We start from the raw sequence: 27,849 nt of genomic DNA on the forward strand, positions 1-27,849 counted from the left end.
GGCAAGAGGAGATGAAATAGTGAATGATTTTACAGGTGGATTACAATATATTGATTAGAATTTAGTTTATTTTAATTGCATTTTGTTTACACTGCAGGTGAAGATTGTGATGCTCTCCCCAAATCCTTGGTGTTAATGAATTACAGTGCAGTGAAATTCAGTTAAAGGGACTTGCAGAGCAGAACAGGGGGAGGTGCACGAAAAAGGTGTACACCTTTATACTCACTGGCATTAGCAGACTGATCCATGTCTGTGTTAGCAGAGTTGTCTTGTGCTGGATACTAACCTGAGCCGGATATGCCCATATACGTGGGTGTGTATATGACAGCTCACCCGATATGAAGTGAATGCTAATGTCTTCTGCCCGGGTAGCTCCAGAAAGAGGAACTATCATAAGCACTGCTGAGTGAAAAAGCACACACTTGGTTTTTGGGAAGGGCGGGCTGTGAAAGTCTGGAGGTCCTTTCAAAAGGCCCCTGTCTACACGAGCAGCGCATGTTTCAAAAGCAGCACTTTCGAAATGCTGCTGCTGCTGCCATTATACTAATGAGCAGCTCATTAGCATCTGCCTAAATGACTCATTAGCATCCCCCTTTCAAAAGGCGGGAGCTAGGGTAGCCACGGCCATGTAGATCTGGCTCTTTCAAAACTAAACCCCACCTTTGAAAGAGCTTGTTTTTAAAGGAAGAAGGGTTCTTTTGAAGATGAGGATTCACTTTTGACAGAGCTGCATCTATGCCGCTTTTCTTCTTTCAAAAGAAAAATATGCAAATAAGGTGCCATATATGTAAATCCATGCCTTATTTGCAATTTCAATGTCCTTCATTTGCATGCCTCTTTCCAATGAGGAATGCAAGTGTAGAGTAGCCTTCGGGGCGCTCTCCCGTGCAAGCCGGCTCCCAGCCACGTGTTCCCCCTAAAGCCAGCCAGAGCCGCTGCCCCCAGTGCGGGCTGTAAGCAGGGTGACGGGCTGTGCCCGCCTCTCCGGGGCGCTCTCCCGGCAGCTGGCGGGGCCGGGTTGTGTAAGAGGCGTTGCTCGGCGTCGCCCTTTGAGGTAACTGACGGGCCGGGAGCGGCGCTGCGCGCAGGGCAGGGGCCCTCTCCCGGCGCCGTGTTTGTATTTGTCCCGAGCAGTCACATGGAAACGGGCTCGCGGCGCGCCTCCGCCGCCCCCGGCTGAAACTTCGGCACCGGCTCGGCTGGCTGCGCCCGTCGGCGAGGCCAGGGGATTCTCTGTAGCGCCGCGGCCATGCCCGTGTGAGCGCCCGGAGCCGGGACCGGGATCTGCCCTCCCAGCCCGCAGGTGAGCGGAGCGGGGCTTGGCACGGCTCCCCTCCCCCCCGTCCACAAGTGCCTTGGGGCTGCCCCCGCGCGCTCCGTGCTCAAGTGCCCAGCGCGGTCTCGCTACACCCTGACGCGCGGGAATCGCCCGGCCCGGGCTGGGTGCGCCGGGAGGGGGTGTTTGCAGCGGGCGGGGGTTTGCCTGCCTCGCCTCCTGGCGGATCGCTTTGCACTTCTCTTGGACGTGCTGTGGCCGGCGGGGGTAGGCAGCAAACGTTTCCTCTGTCTTCCTGGCCCGTGTCCCCGCTCTGGGACGCGGTAGGAGCCAGTCCCGCCTGCCAGCTGCCTTATTTGCTCGGCGGCGGGTGCCAGGCAGCGAACAGTAACTTTACTCTCTTCTGTCCCTGACAGCCAGTGGAGGATGGCTCAGCCAGGAGGGAGGCCAGCGTGAATGAAGGAGGAGCAGAGGAAAGGCATCAGCTCATCCTTTCCCCTCTCGCCTCTCTCTCCCGGACTGGAACTGTATCAAGTTTGCTGTGGCCTCTAATTCAAAGCTGAAAGGAGTGACCCATCCATGGAGACTCTGGCGCAGTCTGGGGCCAACAAACCTCCCAGCGGGTAAGAGACCTCTTAATTGTGTGTTGCAGGAGGCAGGGAAAGGGAGTTATGGCTTTAATGACTAGTGTAGGGTGGGGGGGGTGTATTGATTTATTTTGGTGACCTAGGAGAAGGTTTCCTACAATGTGTACAGCACCTAACACAATGGGGTCCCCTCCCAGGCTCAGGACCTCAGGTGCTATCCTCAGAATAATCCTGTAGCTCACTCAAGCCCCCTCTTCTTCCACAACTTATGGGGTGGCCCTCCTCTGCTGTTTGCAGTGTTCCAGCAGCTCTGGGAGAACTGCAGTGGACAGGGAAGACACAGAGCTTTAGTTACTTTGAAGGTGTGATTTCCCTGCTGCTGCTGGGGAGGTTTCCCAGGTTGGCTTGGGCTGAGCTAAGGCGTTCATCATAGCTGTCAACAGTCCTGATCTGGCCAAAACTGCCTACCCCCAGCTGTTGATAGGGTGTGTGGAGAGGGATATCAAAAGGAGAGAGGTGGGAGGATCAAGGGTGGCTGGCAGAGAGAAGGGTGGATAGTGGAAGAGAGGGTGTGATGTACTGAACTACTGCCAGGAGATGAGTTTCAAGGGGCTGAGGCCAATCCCTGCGGGACAGGCACCGATAGGGAGCGAAGGAAGGCAACAACCTAGGACAGAGTTGCAGAAATGGGGGTGGAAGGGAAAAGTGGGGAGCTGCCTTGGACTGATAGAATAAATGAGGCAACAGGGCTGGAAGGCAGGGGAGAGTTGTGCAAAGGGGGGGAGAAGGAGAGAAGGAATATAGGACTGAAGTAAGGATAGAAGAAGAAAAAGTTGGGAGTTGGAGCCTGATGACTGAAGAATTTCTGATTTTTCAGTGCTTTTCTCTTTGGACAGAAAATGTATTTAAAATTCACTAGAACATCTGCACCAAGCCCCAGCACTTGGTTGGGAAACCATTTCTAGGAAGATAGTTAGTTTTGATAACTGTGTCCAGAATTCCCTTGGGTGTGCCCACTGGCACAAACACAGTCTGTGTAGTTATGTTTTGCCTTGTCCTTGCTACCTCTTTTTCCTCTGCTCTGTCCCCAACTGACACTGCAATAACGAAGATAGCTGCATAGCTGTAGGTAGAAAAGCTGGGGGGTGTGGTGGTGTGGGGTATGTATTCTGGAATCACAATGCAGGAAGTGCTGAAGTTCTGGAATTTGAATCAGAACAGATAGGATAATGTGATGAAGTTCTAGAATCACTGGTGATGAGGAAGTCCTGTGGCAACTTACAGACTAACAGATATTTTGGAGCATAAGCTTTCATGGGCAAAGACCCACTCCGTCAGATGCATGAGTGGGGGGTGGGTGGGTTCAGAGGAGTATTTAAAGAGGGGGGTCCCAGTATAAGGGAGGGCCAGAGTGGACAAGGTCTAATCAGTCAGGGTGGAAATAACCCGTTATCAGTAGTATACATCAAGAGAGGAGAAAAAAGTCAGATCACTTTGGGGGGCATGTGGCTCATTGTCAGATTCTAATGTGGAGGTGTGAACTTCCAGTGCAGAGAACCTGCTTTTTTAATGGGCCAGCCAGTCCCAGTGTCTGTTTAATCCTTGGCTGATGGAGTCAAATTTGCAAATGAATTGCAGCTCGCAGATTTCTCTCTCCATTTTATTTTTGACATTTTTTTTGTTGTAGGACTGTTACTTTTAAATCTGCTACTGAGTGTGCCGGGAGATCTCCCCCTTGACTAGTCCGACTTGTTTTTTCTCCTCTCTTGATGTATACTAATGATAACAGGCGGTTTCCACCCTGACTGAATAGACCTTGTCAGCTCTGGCCCTCCCTTTTACTGGGATCCCATTCTTTAAATACTCCTCCGAACTCCCTGCCCCACACTCGTGCATCTGATGAAGCGGGTCTTTGCCCACAAAAGCTTTTGCTCCAAAATATCTCTTAGTTTATAAGGTGCCACAGGACTTCTTGTTCTCGAAGATACAGACCAACACGGTTACCTCTGTGATACTGCTGAAGAGGAGAAATTACTGGTGGTCTGGGTCTGGAATTAGGGCATTAAAAAGAGGTCTCAGCCCCCTAAGGCTGATCGTCATGAATGTAGTTGTGAGGGAAAAGACCTACCACATTTCAACTTCCCTAGTCTAGGCTAGTATTAGAAGACTCCTTGGACAGTACTGCTATTTCCCTGCTGTTGCCACCCTCTGCTGCTGCAGTTCCCAGGCTTTCACATGGCTCCTTTGTGACAAAAAATTACTCCTCAGTTTGCTGCAAGGTAACCAATCCCAACATAACTCACGTACTATAAACTGAGACCCTTAAGAATAAATGAATGCTGGATATCAAAATGGTGACTAATTAATAAAACCAATATAATGAAAGTGTGGGTCATTATTGAACTTACCAGATATTCAAAATCCACTCATTTTTCTCTCATAATTTACAGCTCTATTTCACACTGTTTTCCTAGCCTGCGGAAAGAATGTGGTTCTTTCAAAAGTTTATGATTTAATTTTTAGTTCAGCATAAATAATAATGAAATGAGAAATCAGTTATCTTATTTATACCCTAATTAAACTAAGAAAAGAAGTTTCTGATCTCTTCTTTTCAACCGTAATAAACCAGATCATTACAGTGTAATAGTGGTATGTAATGTTTCATTTTCCTAACTTCACTATTTGTTTGCATTTGCTAGTTCTTACAGTGTTCTGACTGGTTTTCAGATCTGCGTAGCGAGTGATGGATTCGGGAAATACTGTCTCCAAAGTTGTTTGTTAGTGTTGTACTAATAAAAACAGCACGGGTTCAGTATTTCTTTGGCCTGTTGGATGTATTGTCCGCTTAATAGTTGTTGATTTGAGGTTTAATTCATATTAAAGATAGTTTTCTTTTTAACAATAACCTCTTTGAGTAGCTGTATGTATGTGAGTAGTATCATTTACAAGTATAATTTATTTTAAGAAAAAAGATATAGCCAAAATATCTTCCCTGTGTGTTTGTGTTGGAAATATGAACATCAGTTAGCTTAAAAAATGCTGAAGAAAGGGAGCTAAGATGTGAATTTGAAGAATAGGGCTGCATCTGAGTAGTGACTGTGATGAAAAGATTGCTCTGTAAGCTTGTCTCTCTCACCACCAGAGGTTGGTTGGATAAAAGAGGGTACCTCATCTACCTTCTCTATGTAATGGATACATCCTTTTCGGAGTGCATGTTATGTGCCTGTGTCGAAGATTACAAGCGATAGAACATCTGCAGATATATTGAAGTGTTATGGATATTTCTAAATATAGTTCAGTATCTCCATCTAATTTTAGCTAGGTATAGCGCAAACAGAGTGACCCCACTGGAGTCTATGAATCAGATTCTGATCTCATGTATTTGAGTGAATTATATCTGTAGAATCTCCATTAATTTCACTGGAATTATTTCAGATTTACAATGTGACAGTAGAATTTTTTCCAAAATTGAGTGTCTCACTGTATAGAATCTAGGTTTCATTCCTCTCCTGTTCAAGTTGAGGACAAAAGTTCCCACAAATTTCAGTGAGGCCAGATAATCTATTGCATCAGAATTCAGCTCAGTAGTAGCATATCATCTTCTTGATTCGGAACTTTCACGTGACTTAATGCTGACGTCTGCATGCCATCCACGGGAGATGCAGATTAGCATCTGATATTGAGGCATCTCTGATGCTAGTTAGTTCTTTACTACCTTTTTCCTTACAATTTAATGAAAAAAATGATGTAACAACCAAGGAAATTTGGCAAAATGCTTGTTTAGACTGCATTTGTTGGACTGCCTGTCAAGAAAATAAATTAGCATTTGAGAATTTCAGGTGGATGTGTAACATATACATGTGTCTAAGGAAATACATGTTTTGCTCATAAAAGCACTGTAAAACAAATAAATTTCTAGTGTGAGGAAAAAAGTCCCAAATTTATTTCACTACTAATTGGGATGACTTAGTTAAATAAGATCAAGAGGTCAAAATGACCTTTACTTAGGAATTTTAAACAAAATTTAAGCAGAACTGTCTTTTGTCTCTGGTTAAATCATTAATAGCACTATTACTAGCTTCCTTTGTTAAACAGGTGAGTAGAATTAATGTTTTCACAGTGGAACAGTTTTACTATGTACTTTGCCCAGATAAATTTCCCATAATACATGAGAGAGTTTTGAGGAGAATCACCCACATACGAGTGTGAGAATGTTTTATTGTTTTTTAAAATTGAGAAGAACAATTTGGCTTGATTCCTGTGGTTCCTCCCTCCTCCAAGTATTTGTCAGTTTTAGGTAATATTTTTAGAATTTACTAGCTATATGATACAATTACTGGTTACTAGAGGGATGTTTTATGTAACAATTAGTAATCCTATATTTATACATCTTCAGATGAGGAAGCTGATTTTTAATATATGTAGTAGTACCAACAGGGGTGAAATTCACTTCTGTGCCGGTGGCTGGCACAAACCATATCCTTTTCTTACGTCTCACTGAAACCCTGATGGAAGGATCTTGGTAGGACTTAATTTGTGCATGATCTCCTTGTAAAAACAAACTTTTAAAGTTTCCGTTACACCTTACCTTGAACATTTTGAAAGAAAACTCTTTGACTGTACATTATTTTCTTAGATACTCTAGCAACAAATTTAAGGACACACAATTTAAATGCTGAATTGAGGGCTGAAGTCTACCACTGGCTGCACAAAATCAGCTGTCATTAACTTAAGGAGGGGATGGATATAAATAGCAAGGAGCAGAACTTTTTCTTTTTTGGTTCTCATAGGAGATGCAGTCAAGAAATATACCATTTTAAGACACTATTCGTTAGCAGCTGGGGGTCAGCTACTCTTCATAATGGTTTCAATTGGAGTAGGGTCAGTACTGTACTTTTGTTTTCCTTGAGCTACCAAGATGCCATTTGGCGAATTCAGTGTGGGTCGTGGGTGCTCAAAGAATTCAGCATTGGCTCCTAGGTGAAACTATGGTCGTGGTCAAAGCATTGAACTGAGGGCTCTTGAGATCTGGGCTCAATTCCTGCTTTTCATGAGTCAGTCTCGGAAGATTCTGAGCATCCTCACCTCCAAACTGTAGGCATTGGGAGTTGCAGACATTCAGCATCTTGCCTGATGAAGTCCCTACTGACTTCTGTTGTGACCTTAGATGAGACCATTTAGCTCCAATGCAGAAGGCATCCTTGTACTTACGCGCTTTCTTGAATCTGGACCATAAGCTCTGTGCCTCAATTTGCTCTGTGTAAAATAAAATATTTCCCTACCTCACAGGGATATTGTGAAGGTAAATGCATATGTACATTTGGCAGTTACTTAAACAATACACAGCAAGGGATTAGTTTCATTGGCATTCTGCTTTGATCCCTATGCTTAAGGGACCCTATAAATACCTAGACAGACAAAGATCATGTTTCACTGCAGTAAACCCTCGATTTAATGGAACCTGATTTAACGGACTTTAGAAATAATGCATGCTTCCACCAGCCTCCCCTCAAATAAATGCTGGAGCTGCTGGGGCCACCAGGGCCAGAGGAGCTCCCTAGTGCACCTTGCATAGGGCAACTATATATCCCTGTCCCAAATCTGGGATGGGGGATATAGGAAAGAGGGGTAGCTCCTCCCAGCTCCACCAAGCCCCAGGGAGCTGGGAAGGAGGCAGCAGCTGCGGGCCCTCCTGGGGAGCCCCAGGAAAGTGGCAGCCACCAGCCCTCCCCAGGAAAGCGGCAGCCCCCCAGCGCTCTCCAGGAACCCCAGGAAAGCGGCAGCCCTCAGTGCTCCCTGGGAGCCCTGGGGAAGCGTCAGGAACATGGCAGCTGAGGGTGGAAAAGGTCAGTGGGAGGGCCCAAATACAGGACAATGAGTCTCTTTTAAAAAATACGTAGGGATGCCTAATATGGGATGGATGGCCACCCTAGCCTTGCAAGATGCCTCCAGTCCTGCAGATTTGGATTTAATGGAATTCTGGCATTAAAGGACACTCTTTTCCCCCATTGTCTGTTAAATCAAGAGTTTAACATAGTAGCTGTTACATTCAGGCTTCAGGAAATCTAGTTTCTTGAGTAAAGAATAGGCCAAATATTGAAGTCACATTTTGTCTTTTGGTACAATTCAACTTAGGCTCCTTGTCTGTGTAGTTATCGGAAAATGATCGGCATCGGAACTACACCTCCAGTTTTAAAAACAATTTACTATGCACTTATCTGTCTTTGCTATTTGAGTCCCTAAGCCATGACTTTAAAGGGCTGAGAAAACCTGATGCATATAGAACATTACTCTCCACTATTTTTTGCCTCTATTGGGATACTTTTATTGAAACATAGCAATCAAGCATCACAAGATTTGAGATGCACAAAAATCCTGAAAACCTTGGCAGTCTGCCTACGCGTCACCTTTTTATGCTTGGGTAAGATTTTAGTCTAATGTGTAGAATAATTGAGGTACAAGGATGATGAGGACAAAGTATAATTAAAAATTAAAACAAATCTGTTGGTAAATATTTTACACATCTGCTGCCTCCTGCACCTCTAATGCAAACACACCTACTCTGGGCATCACTCCTCAAATTACAAATAGCAATAATGCATGAAGCTGAATTCTACCCTCATGCACAACTTCCATGGAATTAATTGAATCTGAGAGCAGAAATTTCCCTATAAAATACTTCCTAGCCTCATTGGAGACCTAAGGCCAGATTTAGGGTCTAGATTATGAAGAACTCCCTTGATATTAATAACAGCAACGAAGGGTCCTGTGGCACCTTATAGACTAACAGAAAAATTTTGAGCATGAACTTTCGTGAGCACAGACTCACTCTAACATGGCTACCCCTCCGATGCTTGATATTGATAGTTACGTGAGCATAAAACTGGGGAAAAGGGGGAAAAGAATCAAGCCCCTTGCTAACCACAAAAAATAATTCCATGTTACAAGGCTATATTTTGTGAATATTGACATAAAAGGAAAATATTTTTCAGTGCATTATGAATGATACGTCAACATTGTTAAAGATCATTGTAAACATGTTATTTTTAAATAGGCATTTTAAAAAGTGGTTATACAAGACAATTATCAGAAAAGATGTACAATTTGTGATATTTTTCATGTTTTCCCAAATAGTTTCCAAAGCCTCCATTTCTAATCAGTTCCGTCTCTCATATTTTATTTTATCATCTCTTTTATTGTTTTCATGCTTCTATTCCATTTTTTTCTTGTTCTTTCACTATGTTTCTCTCTCTCTCTCTTCTGCATCCCCCTCTTTCCTCCTGTATATTTTGAAGTCCCCTTTCTCTCATTCTGCTATGCCTCCCAGGGTCCTGTTAGTCTCAGTGAACCTTACCCTGCATTCTCCAAGGGTGGTCTACATCTTTGTTTGTCCTCCATATCCTTCCCCATGTAGTTCCTATTTGGTTTCTCCTGATTTTGTTGTTGTTGTTCCTGTATCTTTACCACTGCTGCAGTTTAGTCATTTTTATCAGAGCACTTATTGCACAGGGATTGGTTGCATTGGCATTTTGCTTTGATCTGTTTTGTTTCTCCACCCCAGCAAGCCACAACTAGGGATAGTCCAGCACCTTGGAAATAACATTATAAAATAGTCCATGCGATGTGAATTTACATAGCATACGTTATGGGACGTACAAGGAAAATACATATTTTTAAGCAGGAATACGTTACATTACTGCACAAGGAAGACAGCAAATTCAGGTTTGGGGCTAGCAACCCTTTGACGTCCCATCCTGGGGATTATAGGCCCCATCCTACCATGGCCACTTAGGGGTTACAAGTTGGCTAGCTCTCTCCCCAGCTGTGGCTAATTAGTGGATTAGAAAGTGCTGATGGATAAAAAGTCCATAGCTTAGAGGAGGTTGGTGGCTACTCGAGAGACTGTGGATCTAGAGTAAGAAGATTCCTTCAGATGCTCAGACTGGCTGGAAACCGCTTCAGAACTTGGACTTCCAGGGGAGGAGAGCCATAGTAGGTGAGTCTGGAGAGGTTCTGCAAGCCAAGCAAAGTAGGAAGCAGCAAGTGATTGTAAAGAACTGGTTGCAGCCACTAAGGTCCCTTGGCTGGAAGCCATTGGAGTGAGCAAGCCTAGGTTTCCCTGCCGGAGCCAGCAAATGGGTCAGTAAAAAGAGCTGATAGAGTACATGGAATCAGAAATAGGAGTTGAGAAGTTACATTAGCCTTTGTATCTGAGTCTGTTGTGCCTGCTGCTGGAACACAGTCTAGTTCTGGTGTCAATAGTTCAACAAGGAGGCTGGTAAATTGGAGAGGGCTCAGAGAAGAGCATTGAGAATGATTAAAGGATTAGAAAATCTTATCTTTATTGATTGGTTTAATGCCTTTATCCTATTTAGCATATCAAAGATAAAGTTAAGGGGGTGACATTAACACAACCTAGCCTTGCCTAGGTGGGTATAGCAGAGTCAGCCTGTTCCTGTGTAACCCTTCATGGCCAGGGTTTTCAATGTAACAATTTTTTCCCTCAAAGGGCTTCTTAAAAGACTTTATAGGCTTTTCTCATTCACTCACCATCCATTTGGGAGTTGGGGCTTTATGTGAAAATCAACTCAAAAATCCCAAAAAAGTTTGTGGCTGTTATCCTCCTGTCCTAGTGCTTATCTGGCTGCAGCCTCAGGGTTCTGACTTCCCATCAGCCTGGTGTGAGTGTTTTCCTCAGAGAAGCCTTTCTTTATGTCCTGAACTTCTACCTTCATTGCAGTCCTTTGCTGCTTTTTATAGGGAATTCTCTCATCCAATCCAAACGTGAAGGGCCACCCATCATATTACAATGAGGAACAAATATTTAATACAGTAAAATCTTTCATATCTGGCAACTCTGGGACAGTGAGGTTGCTGGATGTCCAAATATTCTGGATAACAGAGAAGTATACCTAGCAATGTATAACACTAAAGAAAAGTAAGATTAGATGTTAAGAAACAAAAATGAATGTAGAGTGCTTTATTTACCATCAACAGTAGTACTGTAAACTTATCTTGTATTTGTTGTATTTATTTGTATTTACTTTCACTATACTGTACTTATGGAAAACAAACATAACTAAAATTTCCTCATGGTTACATTGCCAGTTATTTGAGAGTTCCGGATAATAGCATGCCATATATGAAAGAGTTTATTGAAATGGGGTTTCTGATCTGACAGAGAAAAATGTAACACAATCCAGGGCTTGGAATTTGAAACAACATGCATTCGGGCTGGAAATGAGCTGTACATTTTAACAGTCTCAGAGACAGAACTGTGTTAGTCTGTATCAGCAAAAATAATGAGGAAGCCTGTGGCACCTTAAAGACTCACAGATTTATTTGAGCATAAGCTTTCATGCATGAAACCTACTTCATCAGATGCATTTGTCAGTGCACCCGACAAAGTAGGTTTTACTCTGTTAGCCTCTAAGGTGCCATAGGACTCCTCCTTATTTTTAACAGTTTTCACCAAGGTTCGCTGTGAGTTCTCCATCAATGACAATTTTTAAATCAAGATTGGATGTCTTTTTTAAAAGCTGTGCTCTGGTTCAAGAAGAGTAATGTGGGCAGGAGTTCTAGGACTTCTGTTCTCCAGGAGGCCCCACTAGTTGATCACAATGGTCCCTTCTGGCCTTGGAATTTACAAATGGTGAAAAGCCCTCAGCGCAAAAGAGTCGGACTCTGGAGGCCTGTTACCAGTGACAACTGCTAGAGTCATTCGACTGCTAGCCTGTCAGATTCTGTTGTCATGGAGACTATAAACACCCTGGTCAGAGGGATGGGACAGGGTTAATTTGTAATGAAAAAGGTTGCAGGGCTCAAGCAATTAGATGCTGTTGCTCAAGCAACTTTGTAAAAATATTCACAGTGTCTGCAGCAAGCAGAGATACTATGGCTATAAACTACCGAGTCTGCAGGGGTTCAGATGTGGCAAGCCGTGGCACAGATTAAGCTCTGGGTTGGAGTCATAAGAGGAGAGACACAGCGCAGGGCAAAACAATTAGTGGTGGAGCAGGAAACTGGTGCAGTATTGCTGTCACATCAGCCACAACTGTGACAGGTGTTGTGAGCCAGTGCATCCCCCATACACATCCGTTAATGGCTTTCTGTTTCTTTATGTTGGTGGTGCTTTTTGTGGAGTGGAATGGCAAAGATAACTATTACTACCCTGTGATGTCCGGAGTGGAGAGAGTTCTTGTCCTCATATGAGTTATAGTGGATTGAATGTGTGTAACCAATCTTCCCAACATTTCTGGCCTTTTGGGGAGCTCTTTATCTAAGTACTTAAAAGGCTCCTGTCATCACAGTGCCTGAGCGTCACATAAAAATGATTGTTTCCTCTCAGCACCTCTGTGGGCAGTATTGACTGGTACGGGGTGGCTGCAGAGGGGCATGGCCATGTGACCCCCAAACATCCCTCTGTGCCAAACAACACCACCACCTCCCCACCTCTGCATTGCCCCTGTCCCATCTCTTCCACTTCTGAGTGAGTGTGAGAAGGGTGTGTTGTGCTGGTGGCAGGCGTTCATATTTCCCCCTGTGCACCCCCACATCACCCCTGTCTGTGAGGCAGGAAACTAATAACCTTGTTCTACAGATGAAAAACTGAACAGATTTAATGACTTGCCCACAGTTGCACAGGATGTCTTAGTCTAAGCTCGGAAGGGAACCCAGATTACAAGACATTCAGTGCCCTAACAAAGCTTTCAGTGAGCTAGATTTTTAAAAAAAACAAAAAACCTCTCAATTCCAGCATACTTATTTTTTGGCACATCTGTTGCCATGCTGTGGTGCAGTTTTGTCCGATGGTTTACTATAGATTGCTGTGAAAATGAACAGCTTTTAAGTCTTTAACCCCCATATGATGGGGTATCTGGAAGGGTTCAAAAGCTTATTTTCTGTCTGGGGCAGTGAAGCCAGCTGGCAGACTAGAGGTATGGAATTACTAATATTTAAAATCCACAATTTGTAGATAAATTCAGGATTTTGAGGAGCTCTTCAAAGTACCTGATCATTAGGCAATGGAAATTTGAGTTATTTTCAGATGTCCTCTCCTGTCTTTCAGTATGCATGCTCCCACAGTAAAAAGCATGAATAGTTGCATTGATCTTTCAATGAATAACATTCATTTCCTTATTGTTTACAGAGATGTGAGGTAGGTGACTAATGAGCCAGACTGTTTATCACTAAGTAAGTGATCCTGTGAATAGTATAGCATTGTCATAGTTTCAGAATTACAGTGGCGGAATTTAGCCAGAGATGTAGCACATGCCAAAAAATGAGTCAGAAAGATAGTGTGTCGGGGGAGTGCTGAGATATTTTTGACACACAGTATTTGATATCCACATCAAGTATTCATGCACCAGACATAATGTTTTTTCAATGGTAGTAATGTTGCATTATTCCACCCTTTAATGAGCGTTGGGTTTACTATGCATAGCCTAAAAATGACTGGAAAAAAAGTCAGCCTGACAATTTCCTATTTATTTTCTTGATAAGTTTCAAACTATGGCTACATCTACACTGACCATGGAAGATCTACTGCTTAGGTTTGATCTTCCAGGGTGCTGTTTTTTGCATGCATGAAACGGCACGTTCGGAGTCGACATCGACCCCATAACTCCTCGCGAGCCACGAGGATTAAGGAAGGTTGACAGGAGGAGTGCTTCTGTCAACCTTCTGCTGTGAAAACAGGCACAGAAGTCAATGGCTGAAAAGTCAGTTTTAGGTACACAACTGGCATATGTAAAATTGCGTATCAGCCGTCAACCTTCTGCGTGAGTATAGGCACAGCCTAATGCAGTTCTGTTTACATGTCAATTATTTTTTTTAACTGCCAGCTCTGGTAGTTCAATGTGGGATCAAAACATCAAACTGTTGCGTCCCCAGCCATAGTGAAGTTTCAACACTCAGGCTTGAGATGATAATTTTGCTAATTATGCATGAGGTTGAAGAGACTGTAGCCTGATCTTTCTAGGTTGTTGTAGTTCTTTTATGCTAACTGTGGTGGGAACTTGTTTTACTTGGTAAATAGATAAGACTCAAAGTCACACAGGGGACACAGATGTGAAATAAGAAGGTGACATTGTCAGTTTTCTAACTATAATCAAGCTATAAAGCTCAGCAGTAATGACCAACCAATAGAACTTAATCAGTCTAATAAGTGAGTTTGTAAGCCAGGGACAGCTAACAATCCACTTAGAATGCTGCATTCTCCATACTTTTAATTCTTCAGTTGTGTATTAATCGGTAGTCTGTTATGATTTATATATGAATACTTTTTAATCAAATCACCCCTTACTATAGTATAGCTGTGAATTTGAATTAGAAAGGCAGAACCAGTATGTATGGTATTCTTTCTTTCAGTAACAAGTCCTGTGGCACCTTATGCACTAACAGATATTCTAGAGCATAAGCTTTTGTGGGTCTTTGCCCACGAAAGCTTATGTTCTGAAATATTTGTTAGTCTATAAGGTGCCACAGGACTACTTGTTTTTGAAGATACAGACTAACACTGCTGTACCTCTTTCATACTTTCTTTCAGTAATCACAGATAAATCTTGCTTAGAAGGAACAAAAGAAATACCAGGACTACGTCTACACTAGCCAAAAACTTCAAAATGGCCATGCAAATAGCCATTTCAAAGTTTACTAATGAAGCGCTGAAATACATATTCAGCACTTCATTAGCATTCAGGCAGCCGCGGCGCTTCGAAATTGACGTGGCTCACTGCCGCACGGCTCGTTGAGACGGGGCTCCTTTTCGAAAGGACCCTGCCTACTTCGAAGTCCCCTTATTCCTATGAGCAGATGGGAATAAGGGGACTTCGAAGTAGGCAGGGTCCTTTTGAAAAGGAGCCCTGTCTGGACGAGCCGCACGGTGGTGAGCTGCATCAATTTCGAAGTGCCGCGGCCGCCCACGTGCTAATGAGGCGCTGAATATGTATTTCAGCGCTTCATTAGTAAACTTCAAAATGGCCATTTGCATGGCCATTTCGAAGTTTTTGGCTAGTGTAGGCACGGCCCATGGCACATTTTCACACTGCATAGGGATTTTGTCTGCAGAATAGTCGCTGATGACTGGTGAGCTTTCCTATCCAAATCACCAAGTGTTGCTTTAATAAATTTACATGGTGCTGTAAATTTAAGCCATATAAATAAAACATGGTTTTATGGAATTACATCTAAAAAATCAGCACGTCATCCTTGAGACAACTGTGTTAAGGCAACAACAGGAATAAAAGAAAATTCTCTTTTGATGTCTTCCTGTCCACATACATTCATAATCCACTGACTTCCATTTTTACTGTAGGCCTCTGTGATTCCCACTCATCTGCCAAACATTTTTTTTTCTCTACGTGTGGACTCAACCTTACTTTTTGAGTAGCTAGGATTGTTTTTCATTCTTGGGTGGCGTGACGTGGGGAAGGAGGGCCCAGGGCAGGAATTGGCTTCCTTAAGGGTGCAGGGAAGCTGGATAGAGCTCCCACATGTGAAACCCTCAAAATATTGGAACCAACAGTAGTGACAGCATTGGTCATCTAGTTTAAAATGCCTGTCTGTAATGGCCTTTGCTTCAAAACCACCCTCCTCTCCCCAGTGAACACATCTCATGACATGAGCTTGCCATAATGTCTCAGCATAGCTGGAAGCCATTACAGCCTGTCCATGGCAGAAAATATGAAAACAACCCTTTTAAAACGATCTCAAATCATTTTCTTGTATACGCTTTAAGCGAGTTTGAAATGAGAGTTTTTGAACTGCCTCTTGGGTGTGTGTGTTTTGAAGTTATATTTTGGGGTACCCTGAGCATTTGCTCTCATTTTTTTTCTTCCAATCTTCCCTTCCCTTCTGGGAATGCAGAAAGGAACTCTTTTTAAAAGTGAGAAACTTTTTTTAAACTAATTTTTAGTCTTATTTTTGCACTAAGCAGGCTTTCCTAACTACATTTTTGAGGGGATCATGGTGTTTATGCAGTAAAAACATTGTGAAGAGCGAAGATTAAATGCATAGGTGTTGTCTGACAGCTATTTTTGGGGGCACAGATCCAGTCAGGCTAATGGGGCCTCCTGAGGGGAGTTAATTCTGTGCCTGGCTGAGGCTTGAAATTCGGAAGGAGCAATATCCCCCTGCAAACTTTGCTCATGATTGAAAGGCACATTCTGTATTCAGTGTGGACCAGACACACCTTCCTGTTCATTATGGCTACCACAGTTTGATAAAAAGAATCTCTAAAGTCAGTAAGCAACTTCACTTGGAAGAAATTGATTTACATTTTTCTCTTTGTTGTCCTCTTATCCCTTTTCATCATGTTGGAGTGCTTTCACATCTATGTGAAATGTAGGGGTTGTGAATGCTGAGGAAAGAATATCTTGGGGCAACTGTGGATGGTTTTTAAGTAACTTCTTTCGGTACTTGATACCCAACCTATGCATTTATAGGTACCAAAGAAAATCCCTGGGTCCCCTAGAGTCTGTATCATATTTCAGCATCCTCATCATTCTCTCTGCTCTGAGATCTTGTCTTACTGTTACCATTTGCTTCTCCAAAACACACTGTGCTGATCTGATAAACATAATTAGATTTTCTGCTAGATAAGGCTATTAAATTTTAGCATCTGTCACAAAAAGCCCAGGTACAGTGATACCTAGAGGCAAGTATAATACTTAAAATGGATGCTCTTAATTAGGATTTGTTGTATAATATTGTAAACCGATCAAAGCTTGCTGAGCTGGAGAACTTGTTGGTCATCCAATGGCACTGCAGAAAGTCATAATATACTGACCTAATATCCTGTCAGGGTGCCAAATGAGGATACTTTTGTGACTATCTGTCCATATATATAGTCTTTTCTTTCTCTTGCCCACTCTCTGTCTGTAAGAGCACACATCTGTGTTTGTATGCTTGTGTGTGTTCTTCGTTTGTAGCTTCTTGAGAGAAAGAAAATACGTCTCTTCTAGCCCATGGATGTCCTTGATGCAACAGCAGCCCCTCAAGCTCCTTCCTTCTCAGGCTCAGCTGTATAGGTAGCTTCCACGCAATGATGGATTAACCCATGAGCTCAAGGGCTCCATGCCATGGGCCCTGGCCAGTTTGGGATTCGAGGGGGTGACAGAAGTGCCAAAACCTATATCAGAAATGGGGGAGCCCTGAGTCCCCACCTCTAGGCATGATGCCCAGAGCAGGGGATGGGTCCAGCTCCCCACAGAGGCCCAGGCTCTCTGAGCCTCTCTTAACATGACCTGGCTCTGACTTCTGGCCTGACCAAAGGTAAGGCCTCAGGTGGTAGAGAGAGCAGAGGGCAGGGCCATGCAAAGGTGGGACTAAGATGCACCTCAGTCCCCTGTCCCCAGCCTCAGTGGGAAGAGACTGGAACAGAGGCTGCACTTCACAGTGAGGAGCTGATCACCTCCGCTGCTGAGAAGTGCAGCCCCTGCCACCACTTCACTCCTTCATGAAAGAGGTTCATGCTGTGCAGGTCTTGAGAGAAGTTCTGCAACCTGAGGGCTCCCTGTGTTTGCAGAGTAGGAGACATATTATTCCAGAAGGCCTCACTTCTTCATTATTTAATGTGACTTTTAATTAAAAAAAAAAAAAGAGGGAGAAAATATGCCTACTGCACAAGTGTGAATGCAAAATTAACACATTTGAGTCAAACCCAACCTTCATATGTCAGTATTAACTCAGAGATACCCAATTAAAAATCAATTCCTGAGTAGAGAATGCAGGACTAGATTTCTTAGGAAAATTAGGTGAAAGCTGTACATTGCCTTTCCGATGCTTTAAGTGCTGCAAATCTTAAAAGGGGTCTTAAAATCACAGATGTTTGGATTTTAGAAGTCAGCCCTCATGTCCTTAGGAGGAATGACCTCGATAGTAATACCAGTGATCTGAATTATAACCAGCTTCCCAATTACAAATATCTGATAAGTTGTACTTACAACGATATCTGGAAAAGCAAAATTGATGCCACCTTAGAACTCCATAATATATTGGTAGATAAATTGTTCCATAGGTGAGACAAATTTGCTTCTCTCCTTATCTTGCCAACAAATACAGTAAGCAAAATCTCTTTTCCAGCTCTTTCACTGATTTGCGTGTGACTTTAAGAAAGTCACTTTTCTCACCTATAAAATAGATAAAAAATGTTCTCTCCCTTTCTTGTTAAAGCCCTTTTCTGTGATCTTTAAATATAAGATCAAGAAGAGGTTCAACTTTTTTTTTGTTACGTGCACCTGAATTTTTAATTAGAATTGTGTTTCTCTTACGTCAGTGACATTTCTAATGTAATGCATTACAGACCGAGTAGATGCAGATGGTGTCTGTTTATGGGGCTTGTTGGGACAGAGACTGTAGGAATGTTTTTGTACTTGTGAGAAAATGAAAGTGATGACTCACATAAATGGCACCAATGGACTGGTAGTTGGTGGAGAATCATAAAATGGGCTTTGATTGATTCCTTTGAGACAGTTTGGCCGTGTCTACACTAGCCCAAATATTTGAAATTGCCATGCAAATGACCATTCCGAAGATTACTAATGAGGTGCTAAAATACATATTCAGTGCCTCATTAGCATGCTGGCTGCCACGGCTCGTCAAATTGCCACTTTACGTTGCCACGCAGCTTGTGCAGACAGGGGTCCTTTTCGAAGGGACCACGGGAACTTCGAAATCCCCTTATTCCTATGAGCAGATAGGAATAAGGGGATTTCAGAGTTGGAGGGGTCCTTTCGAAAAGGAGCCCTGTTTGGATGAGCCGCGTGGCAGCGAAAAGCGGCAATTTGAAGAGTCGCGGCTGCCAGCATGATAATGAGATGCTGAATATATATTTTAGCACCTCATTAGTAATCTTCGGAATGGTCATTTGCATGGCAATTTCAAATATTTGGGCTAGTGTAGATGTAGCCTTTGTGATAAAACTTTATTCTGTCCTTTGAGCAATAAGGGAATAAGCAAACTACATCCCCATCCTCACCCACACCCAGCTTACTGTGCCTCGCTTGCTACACAAGAGGCTGTATACTTTCTGCTCCTTCTGTCTTTGAATACTGTAAATCAGGAGTAATTCCACTGAAGTCAGTAGAATAACACAAGTGTCAGACGTACGTGGAACCAGAATCAGGTCTTCTTTCATGTACTATGTGTTCGTACTGGTGGTTTAAAGGAATTACCTTCCCAAAATTGCCTGTACTCCCTGGCTGGATGGGAGGGCTGGGGCCACGATTTGGCAGCCCAGCTCTGTGGCAGCTGTGGCTGTGGAGCAGCAGCCTGGCTCGCTGGCTGCTAAGGAGAGCTGAGGTCAGGCATGTCTTGGGGAGCGGGGGAAGCAGGAGGGAAAGTTGTGGAAGGGGCGGAGCCTTGGGATGGAACGAGCGGGGCAGGGATAGGTCTTATCTTCCCTAGCTGTGTCTTCACCTGCCACCCATGTTTAAGCCATATACTCACCCCTCCTAATCTCCTAATTTGGCCCTATTTTTAGATGTTATCTGAGCCTATGTCTTTACTGCCAAAAAAGATGTTCTTCACTTTTTTTTTTCCTTCAGAGAGCGAGCTAACTTGCATGGTTATTTTGCTGCCTGTTAAATGCTATTGGAGACAAGGCATAGGTGGTTCTTATTGCAGAGTGGATTGGCAATGTCAGACTTAGAACTATGTGCCTAATTGGCTGACCACGTGTAGCTACATTATGGCAAAACTACACTGTCTTGCCTCTGCTAGGATTTACCAGCTTGTTGAGATAGCTGAATGTGGGTGAGTTACCTTGTAAAAGCACACCTTTTTTGGCACTGACGACATAGTCTTTCTTTGAGGAGGAGAGACCAATAATATTTTTAAGAGTCTTCAAGTTGTTCCCTGCCTGTTTTTTATTGCTGTTTATTATTATGAATTTTCAAATTAGCTGTAGCTTTTTTTAAATGAAATATTACTCCTTGATCTCTGGTGGGTAGATATTTTTAAGAGGAGAAAATATGAGAGCCATGACTACTGGAAAGTAGTTTAAAAATATAAACCTGCCTTGAGAACTAAACATGTTTACACATATACCTTGGGGAATTTACCGTAATTTTCATAGCAAGAACACACAGTTGTTTTTGTAAAAAGTAACCTGAAATGAAAAGGTGCATACAGTTATTTGTATTCTAAGCCAGCAGCCACATTATCACGGAAGATTGACCTGCACGAAATGATGCTTTCAGGGGTCAAAGTTCATCCCAGAACGCCCCACAAGAGGCGAGGAAGAAGGAAGGTCGCCAGGAGAAATGCTCACTTTGACTTTTCTCTGTGTTGACAGACATCAAAATTGACTGCCGATAAGTCCATTTTAGTCACACTAATTGTATAGCTAAAATTGCATATTGGCAGTCAACTTCTGTGTCTAATATAGATATAGTCTAACTTGCTATAAAAGAGGAATTTCTGATTTTAAAATTTGCTGTATTTTCCTTCAGCCATTTATGAAATCTGTAGGATTGTTTGCGAGTTCTCTGCTCCAAGAAGTTAGTGTTAGAGAAATTTATACTAGGGTGCCTGATCCTGAAACCTTTATCCACATAGTTGGTGTCCTTAATGTCAGTGAGACTGCACACATGCTTTTAGTTCATCGTGTGTTCAAGCAATCTGTTAGATCAGGAGCTAATTGCATAGGATTTGCAGAGTGGGTCCATGTAAACAGATCAACCAGGAGGTAAGAAAGGTGTATATGACTATATATTTCTCCCAAGTTTCTTCTCTATTCAGGTATGTGAAATGGGTGAGATAGGCCTAAGCCATGAAGTTCATATCAATTTGGATCTGGATTTGAGCTTTCTTAAAATCCTTTAGATGTTATCCAGGGAGCTAATTCAATCCAGTACAGAGGCAGGGACAGATTTTTTTTAATTAGTTTTGGCATGTTCATCAAAACAAAACATTTTGAAATTCCTATATTGAAACATTTTCTTTCCGTTCAACAATCCAAAATATTTTGAGCCAAAGAGGAAATAAAAAAAAAAAAACCCAGCAAAATTGAAATTTTTCCATAGAATATTTTGATTTCATGGAAACCATTTTCTACTGAAAAGTCATTTTGAGGGAAAATTCCTGACCAGTGCTGATCATTACATTAAAGAGAATTTAATCTACTATATATTTTAGGAAGTTTGTTTGCCTGTCTGATCAATAACTCTTCCTAAATGATAAGAGCTGGAATCACCAAAGTTGGTATGCGGCTTCCTTTCATCATTACTTAAAGCACTCTGAGAGCTGGGTTGTGCCAAGAGAACGGGATGTACCTGGGATGAGATTGCTTTCCCTAAAACCCAGGAGGAAAGAGAGAGACCCAGCAGACCAAATACAGGTCTCCAAATTGATATGATTGAGTGAATGCTGAAAGACTGAACTAAGACGAGCCAGAAAGGTAGGATGAACCTGGAGTAGATTTTTCTGTAAGGTTGATTGATAAGCAGAAATGAAATGAAGAAATTTGGAAGGTTGTGCTGTTCTGGCACAGCTAAATCAATGCTTAAGGTTGAAAACTAGAAGACAAGTGTTATTGGAAACCACATTTGACTATAGCCCTTTTTAATTAAAACATAGCGAATGATAAGAGTTTATAGGGATGAAAAAATGCATTTCATGAAATTCCTATTTAAAAATAATTACTAAAAACCCTGAAAAATTGTAACAATTCCTTTCTAAAGAAACTCAAAATAAAACTTGTATTTTACTAAATTAATCATTTAAATAAAGCATTTTTCCTTCTATGTGAAAAAAAAACAAACAAAAAAAACCCCAAAAAACAAAACAAACAAAAAAAACACCCCACCTTAACTGAGTTAAGGATGCAAGCAGTGCCAGGTGACTCTGCTAGTATGTACTGCATATTTTAAAAAGCGCTTCTGAGCGGAAGAGTGGATGGGCAATTGATTGGGGTATGTGGGCCTTTTATCCCTATGTAAATGGTTCAGATCTGCCCAGGATGGTAGTGATTCAAACCCTACTACCTAATGGCTCATGAAATTAGTTAGTGGTCTTGATTCAGCAAGGCACCATCAAAACTGATGCCTTTGCTTGGCATGTTAGGAGTCAAGCAACTGACTAAACAGGCTGTGGAGAACTGTCTGCCCTTTTCTGCGTGGCCTGAAAATATATGTTTTATAGCCTGGAGGGAGGATTTTGCCCATCCCCTAGCATCCTCCAGAGAGGGGGGGAGGTGGCTGGGACAGTGATACAAACACACATGTAAGGTGTAAAGAAATGGAATATGTGAAAAGTTTGTGAATATCCTGCAGGAAACCTGTATCATGTTAGAAATCATTGTGTGTGTGCTGTTCTTAAAATAGGGGTTACAAAAAGTATGGTTTGATGTTATTTATGAAGGACCGTCTCTTATTCATATGCATTGGGGCTCTTGAATTACTTAGTTTTTTACCAAGTTGGACAAAATGGCTCCTCTTGCTACTTTGGTTGCTGACCACTGCCTGTGTAGAACCTGTATTTGGGGCCCATTTACTCAGGCTTTGCATGTGGGTCAGGCTTTGTCTTATGTAAGTTGTTTAAACAGAGGACTGCACAAGGCACCACAGATAAGATGTCTTACTGTCTAAGTGAGACAAGCTTTGTTTTTGGATTCTAATTTAGCAGTAACAATGAGGAATGTGAAATCTGTTACCATGAATGGAAAACAAAGGTAAAAATTTTAGAGCAAAGAATCATCAAAGAAAACCAGAAACAAATACTTATAATTAAAAATTGGGAGCTCTACTATAAGACCCCCCAACAACTTGGATAGAGTGATCTCTGAATGTGATGTATGTGGGACAGTCGGAGGATGGTTAGCAGGATTCTTCCTGGTCCTTCTACGTGTGCCCACTGGGCTGAGGGTGGAAGAAGCTGCCTATCCCTGCACAGTTGGCTTTGCCAGGCAGAATTACACTGAAGGTAGCACAGGGATTAATTAATTCCTATTTCTTTGGGCAATGCACTACCCAGCATGGAGGGAAATCCAGCTGCTTCACATAAAGAGGTGTATCAGCCCACATGGCTTCCGTGTGTGTTGGGCTGCTCCAGGAGATATTCCCATCAATCCGTTTCAGGCACTTACGTGACTTCTACTACCATCATGTCTGAGCACCTCAGAATCTCTCCTGTATTTATCTGCATAACACCTCTGTAAGGTAAGGAAGTGATCTTATATCTTTTTTTGAAGATGAGGGAACTGAAATGTAGGGAGATAGAGGTTATCTGCACAGCTATATAGACACCCATGCCTGTTCTCCGTTTGTTTGGGATTCAGGGCTCTTTAATTGTGATGTAGATGTTAGTGTTTGGGCTGGGACCTTCAAGCACTTAGATCCAGGCTCTAACCCAAGCTTAGATGCATACACTCCATTAAACAGACCCTTTTGCCCCAACCCTGCAAGCCCAAATTTGCTGGCATGAGCCAGCTGCAAATTATAATTGCAGTGTAGACAGACTCAAAGTGACTTGTCCAAGTAGTCGTCTTCCCAAAGACAGATTGTCTTCTATTGATTCTCTCTTGTCAGGCGGTTCTGTACTACCCCTTCTGATCTGGGCTCAAAAGACACAATATAACACCTGCTTACTCTACAACTTTTCTTTCCATGAACAGATGGTAATCAACATGGAGACTGGATATGTCATCATCTCAGTCAGAAAATGGTTTTGTCAGAGTATGGCAGAGTTACATTGAAAAACAAACTGTACAGGCTCAGATTGCAAACAGTTTCTTCAGGCTGTGTTTAGCACCTGGTCTTGATGTGCATTACAACATCTGAGTGGCTATAAATCTTTCATAGGTATTATTCGTATAAAGACAAAACCCTAGTGATTTCAATTAGCAACAGGGGATTTCCTGGATACAATTTCTCCTAGAATTATTTAAGGATGAAGCTAAATTATAAAGGATTGTTTTGTCACAGTTCTCTCTGCTCTCTCCTCTCCTTTCCCCCAAGGGATGCCACACTCACAGGTAGAAAGAACACAGTAAATGTTAAATCCACCATCTTGATGTGTTTAAAAAGTAAGACTAATGTTAATCATTTTTTTCAGACACCCAAAGGTGTATGCTCCAAAATATGTACTAGGAGGAAATTTACACAAAGAAGCTTGGTGCCCAAGTTCTGTTTCTGCCTTTTGAAAATTTCTCCCTTAATCTATTAAGTCATTCTTCTGTAGTACCCATCACTGTAGTATATAAGCATTTACTAGAGTATATGGGGACAGGGAGTCCCTCATGGACCTTCTTCGTACTCTGTGCTCTCCCTCTTGTGGTTAGAGGATAGGAGTCAGTGGGGGCAGAGGGGCTCTTTTTAATACACATCCAGTCATGGCACTGTGTGAACAATTATGCCTCTGCTGGCAGAGAGCTGGCATGCACTGGGGTCTGGTCAGATGGAATAGCAGGGTGCAGATTTGCCCCACTACCAGCCTTTCATACCCACTCCCATCATCAGCCACTGTACCCCTCTCCCCACATGCCTAAACTGATGGGGAGGCAGCTGGTAAGCAGGGATTTAGCCAACCATGGGTCCCACCAATCCTGATTTAGGAGACACAATTCTATGGAACAGTTTGTTTGTTTTTAAGAAGAAGTTGGGACACTTGCAGGAGGACTTAAATATGGGACTGTCCCATTAAAAAACAGGACTTCTGCTCACCCTGGTGTTGGTTGGGATTATCAAAGGGGGTTAGGTCCCCAGTCTTGTTGAAATTCAGAGAAAGGTAAGTGCCTGGTTCTTTTTGTAGCCTTTGAAAAGTCTCAGCCTTTGGTTTGGGAATCGGGGAGGGGAGAAGAAACAGGTGTGTTTGAAAATTCCAGGCACAAAGCTACAAATGCAAGGTTGAGGGATAGAAAAGTCAGGAAATCTCTGTGAAAAAGCATTCAGACACCTTAGGAGACCTTACTTATGAAGCAAGAGTTTCCATCATATCATACCACATATTAGACTGCCCCTCCTTCCAGAAGTATTTCTGGGCTCCAGTTACATTTGCCAGCAAGTGCCTGGGTTAGACAGGAACATATGGAGAGGCTCATTTGACTGGCACTGTACAATGATGATTGTGATATTTGTGATATACGCATCTCAGTGCAAATGGGCTCCACTGACCTTACCACATGTGCCTAAGCAATATTTGTAAAGTGCTGTTCCGTTCCTCAGAACACATGCAGAGGACACAGAGTGGGGGACGTGTATATGTACTGCCGTATGGTAGAACACGGACGTGTTGACATGTGGTGCAGACTCCTAGTCACATGTGCAAGCTTGTCTGGTGCAACACTTATGGCACACAGGCGATGTTGCTGTGATTTGGTAGTGGTGTCAGCTGATGTCCTTTATCTTTTTATTAAAAAAGCCTGATAATATACCACCCATAACCAAATATAAACATCAAGAAAAGATTATTGGGATAAAACATAATGGGCTTGTCTACATTAGCCCCCATGTTAATCAGGGTGATGAGAGATTGCTAATGAAGTGCTGCAGTGAATACGCAGTACTTCATTAGGCTAATTCTCCCCCGTGGCAACTTCAAAGCATTAAACTTTGAGGTGCCGGCATGTGTGTAGCTGCAGGCACTTAGAAGTGCCCGTGCTTCTTCAGAATTTTTGAGGAGTAAAGGGACTTCGAAGTAGTGCAGGCACTTCAAAGTGCCCACGGCTGCACACATGCCAGCACTTTGAAGTTTTATGCTTCGAAGTTGCCGTGAGGGAGAATTAGCCTAGTGAAGTGCTGTGTATTCATCGCAGAACTTCATTAGTAATCTCACGTCGCCCTGATTTACACTTGCCCCCCAATTTCGAAGGGGGCATGTTGACCCAGCCAAATAACCTTAGGTAGGAGAGGTTATACTTCATTCAGTTTCTATTAATTCTTTTAAGTTTCAAATTTGTGGCAAGGCAATGGAGACAAAGAATGTATTGTTTTTGCCTATTCTACTTGGGAGGGAGGGGGAAATTACTGCCTACCTGAAATTGGATATGAGCCAATTTAAAGTGGCTGACTATACAAGCATTTCTCTTTTGGTCATATTATTATTGGCAGAGTCTAAGGGCTTGTCTACACTACTAAATTAAATCAATTTAAGTGAGGTTGAACCACAGCCATCACAATGATTAAAGTGATGGGTCATATGCATAGTCTGCTTCTTCTGTTGGCCGTGCAGGTCCTCCCCAAGAGTATTCTACCCATTGAAGGGGGACATTGGGTGGCTCTGGCAACTGAAGCCAGGTGGCATGGTGCTGACAACCCCAGCTGTAAACACGGGACTTACAGTTGGAGCCTCTTCCCTCCCCAGCTCCAGGTTGACACCATGACCCAGGAGCCCAGCCTGAGGCTCAGAGCTGGAGCCCCGCCCCTTCTATCCAGGCTGTCAGCCAGCCTGCTTATGTAAAAAATAAACTATCTACAAAGACACTGTGTCACCTTAACTACATTGACCAAGTCTCTACTCCTCTGGTGGAGGTGGAGTTTTTAACTCCATGTAGTGGGCAATTTACAACAGCAAGAATGGCATTTTAGTGTAGGCACTTAACAGAGTCAGACTGACCTAAGCTGCCTTACATGGACCTAAATCTCTAGTTTAGACCAGGCCTAAGTTTTCAAAGTTTATTTCTGTGCATTATCTTTGGAAAATTCTCATTCTGAACACAAGAATACAATTCTGGGTGTTCAAATAGATTACAATACTAACCTGAAGGCTCGAGTGCTGCTCCACTGCAGCAAATGTCAAGGAAGTCCTATGTCCAGTAGAACCACAGTGATTCCTTTTTGACAAGGACTCTATGCAGAGAGCGAGTTCAGGGCCTGGTAAGGGCAGCACAGAATGGTGGCTTATTAAGTGCACAGCTAGACGAAGCTGCTTGTCTAAACTCACAGGCAGAATGCTTGGCTGCAGCTGTGCAGCTGCTTCGTGCCATTCTCCAGAGCCAATGGGGCATAAGTTTTCTTCAACCCATCCTGGGCTTTGTCTAGATTGCCCACAGCTGTCTGCAAAAGATACACAAATTTCTCAACACATTTGCATGTCTTTTGCCGACAGTTCTGTCAGGAGATGGTTTTCTGATATTTGGCCCGTCCATACATGGAACCAGGTGTATAGGGATGTTGACAGAATGCTCTTGAATGGCAGATCTCTTCTGACAGATCTGCAGTCTGTATGCTCGCTCTCTTGATAAAGCTTCTGTTGACAGAAGCCTGCAGTTCTCTGTACAGACCCTTTTTACCAGGATTTTGCATGGCATCAGGAAGGAATTAGATATTTGCCCACAAGTAAATAACTCATTCATCCCAGGGCTTGTCTACATGAACATTCAGTTTGTGGCAAGATGGAGAAACTAGTAGTCTCATAAACTATCTATCAGTGTGGGCCCTGGAGATAACCATTAATAGTGCATTAATGTGCTTTGATATAATCTCATTACAAAGAGGACTAAATCAAAGCGAATTAACAGACTATATGTCAGCACAGTCCATACCAGAGGTCTGCAACAGAAATAGTAACAAGCCATTTTTTTTTTTTCAAATTCAGTTACAAACTCAATACTTCAGGAGCCGCGATGCATGTGAATACGAGGCAGTCCTTAATAAATATTTATAAAAATAATAAATAACGTCCAACTGTATTTTTATAACCCCTATTTTAAGAACAGCGCACACACAACCATTTGTACCAGTTAGAAAGTTGTTATCCCCATCCCCAGCTTTACCCCCCCATCTCCAGGTTTTACCCGTTCAGCCCCAAATCGCCATCCCAACCCCAGGATTTACCTGGCTCAGATGAGGAGCTCTGCACTCTGACACTGCTCCCCATTCCCAAACCCCTGCCTCCTTCTAGGCGTGGCTGCACAGCTACAGCAGGGCAGGCTCAGATGTCCCTCCCCCCAGCTCTTCTGCAAGCTGACCTTGCCCTGGCTTCCTCTTCTGGGGCTCCCTGCCCTGCTGGCCCCCGACCTCCACCCGCTGCAGCTTGCTGCTCAGAGGC

The 27,849-nt window shown here is 42.9% G+C and overlaps 1 protein-coding gene across 5 annotated transcripts in view; it reads left to right on the forward strand.

Annotated features, from left to right (window-relative positions):
- Window positions 1-995: 995 nt before the first annotated feature.
- Window positions 996-27,849, forward strand: part of COBL (cordon-bleu WH2 repeat protein) — a 271,385-nt gene continuing 244,531 nt past the window's right edge. For 2 of the 5 annotated variants that reach the window (XM_074988021.1, XM_074988026.1), the window contains exons 1-2: window positions 999-1,303; window positions 1,693-1,899. In XM_074988021.1, the coding sequence (XP_074844122.1) occupies window positions 1,856-1,899 (44 nt within the window). In that variant the 5' untranslated portion in view covers window positions 999-1,303; window positions 1,693-1,855. Of the gene's footprint in view, window positions 1,304-1,692; window positions 1,900-27,849 lie in introns of all 5 variants that reach the window. The other 3 variants (XM_074988022.1, XM_074988024.1, XM_074988023.1) reach the window with 3 other exon arrangements.

The sequence above is a fragment of the Carettochelys insculpta genome, chromosome 2 (assembly GCF_033958435.1).
Source record: "Carettochelys insculpta isolate YL-2023 chromosome 2, ASM3395843v1, whole genome shotgun sequence".
Classification (NCBI taxonomy): domain Eukaryota; kingdom Metazoa; phylum Chordata; order Testudines; family Carettochelyidae; genus Carettochelys; species Carettochelys insculpta.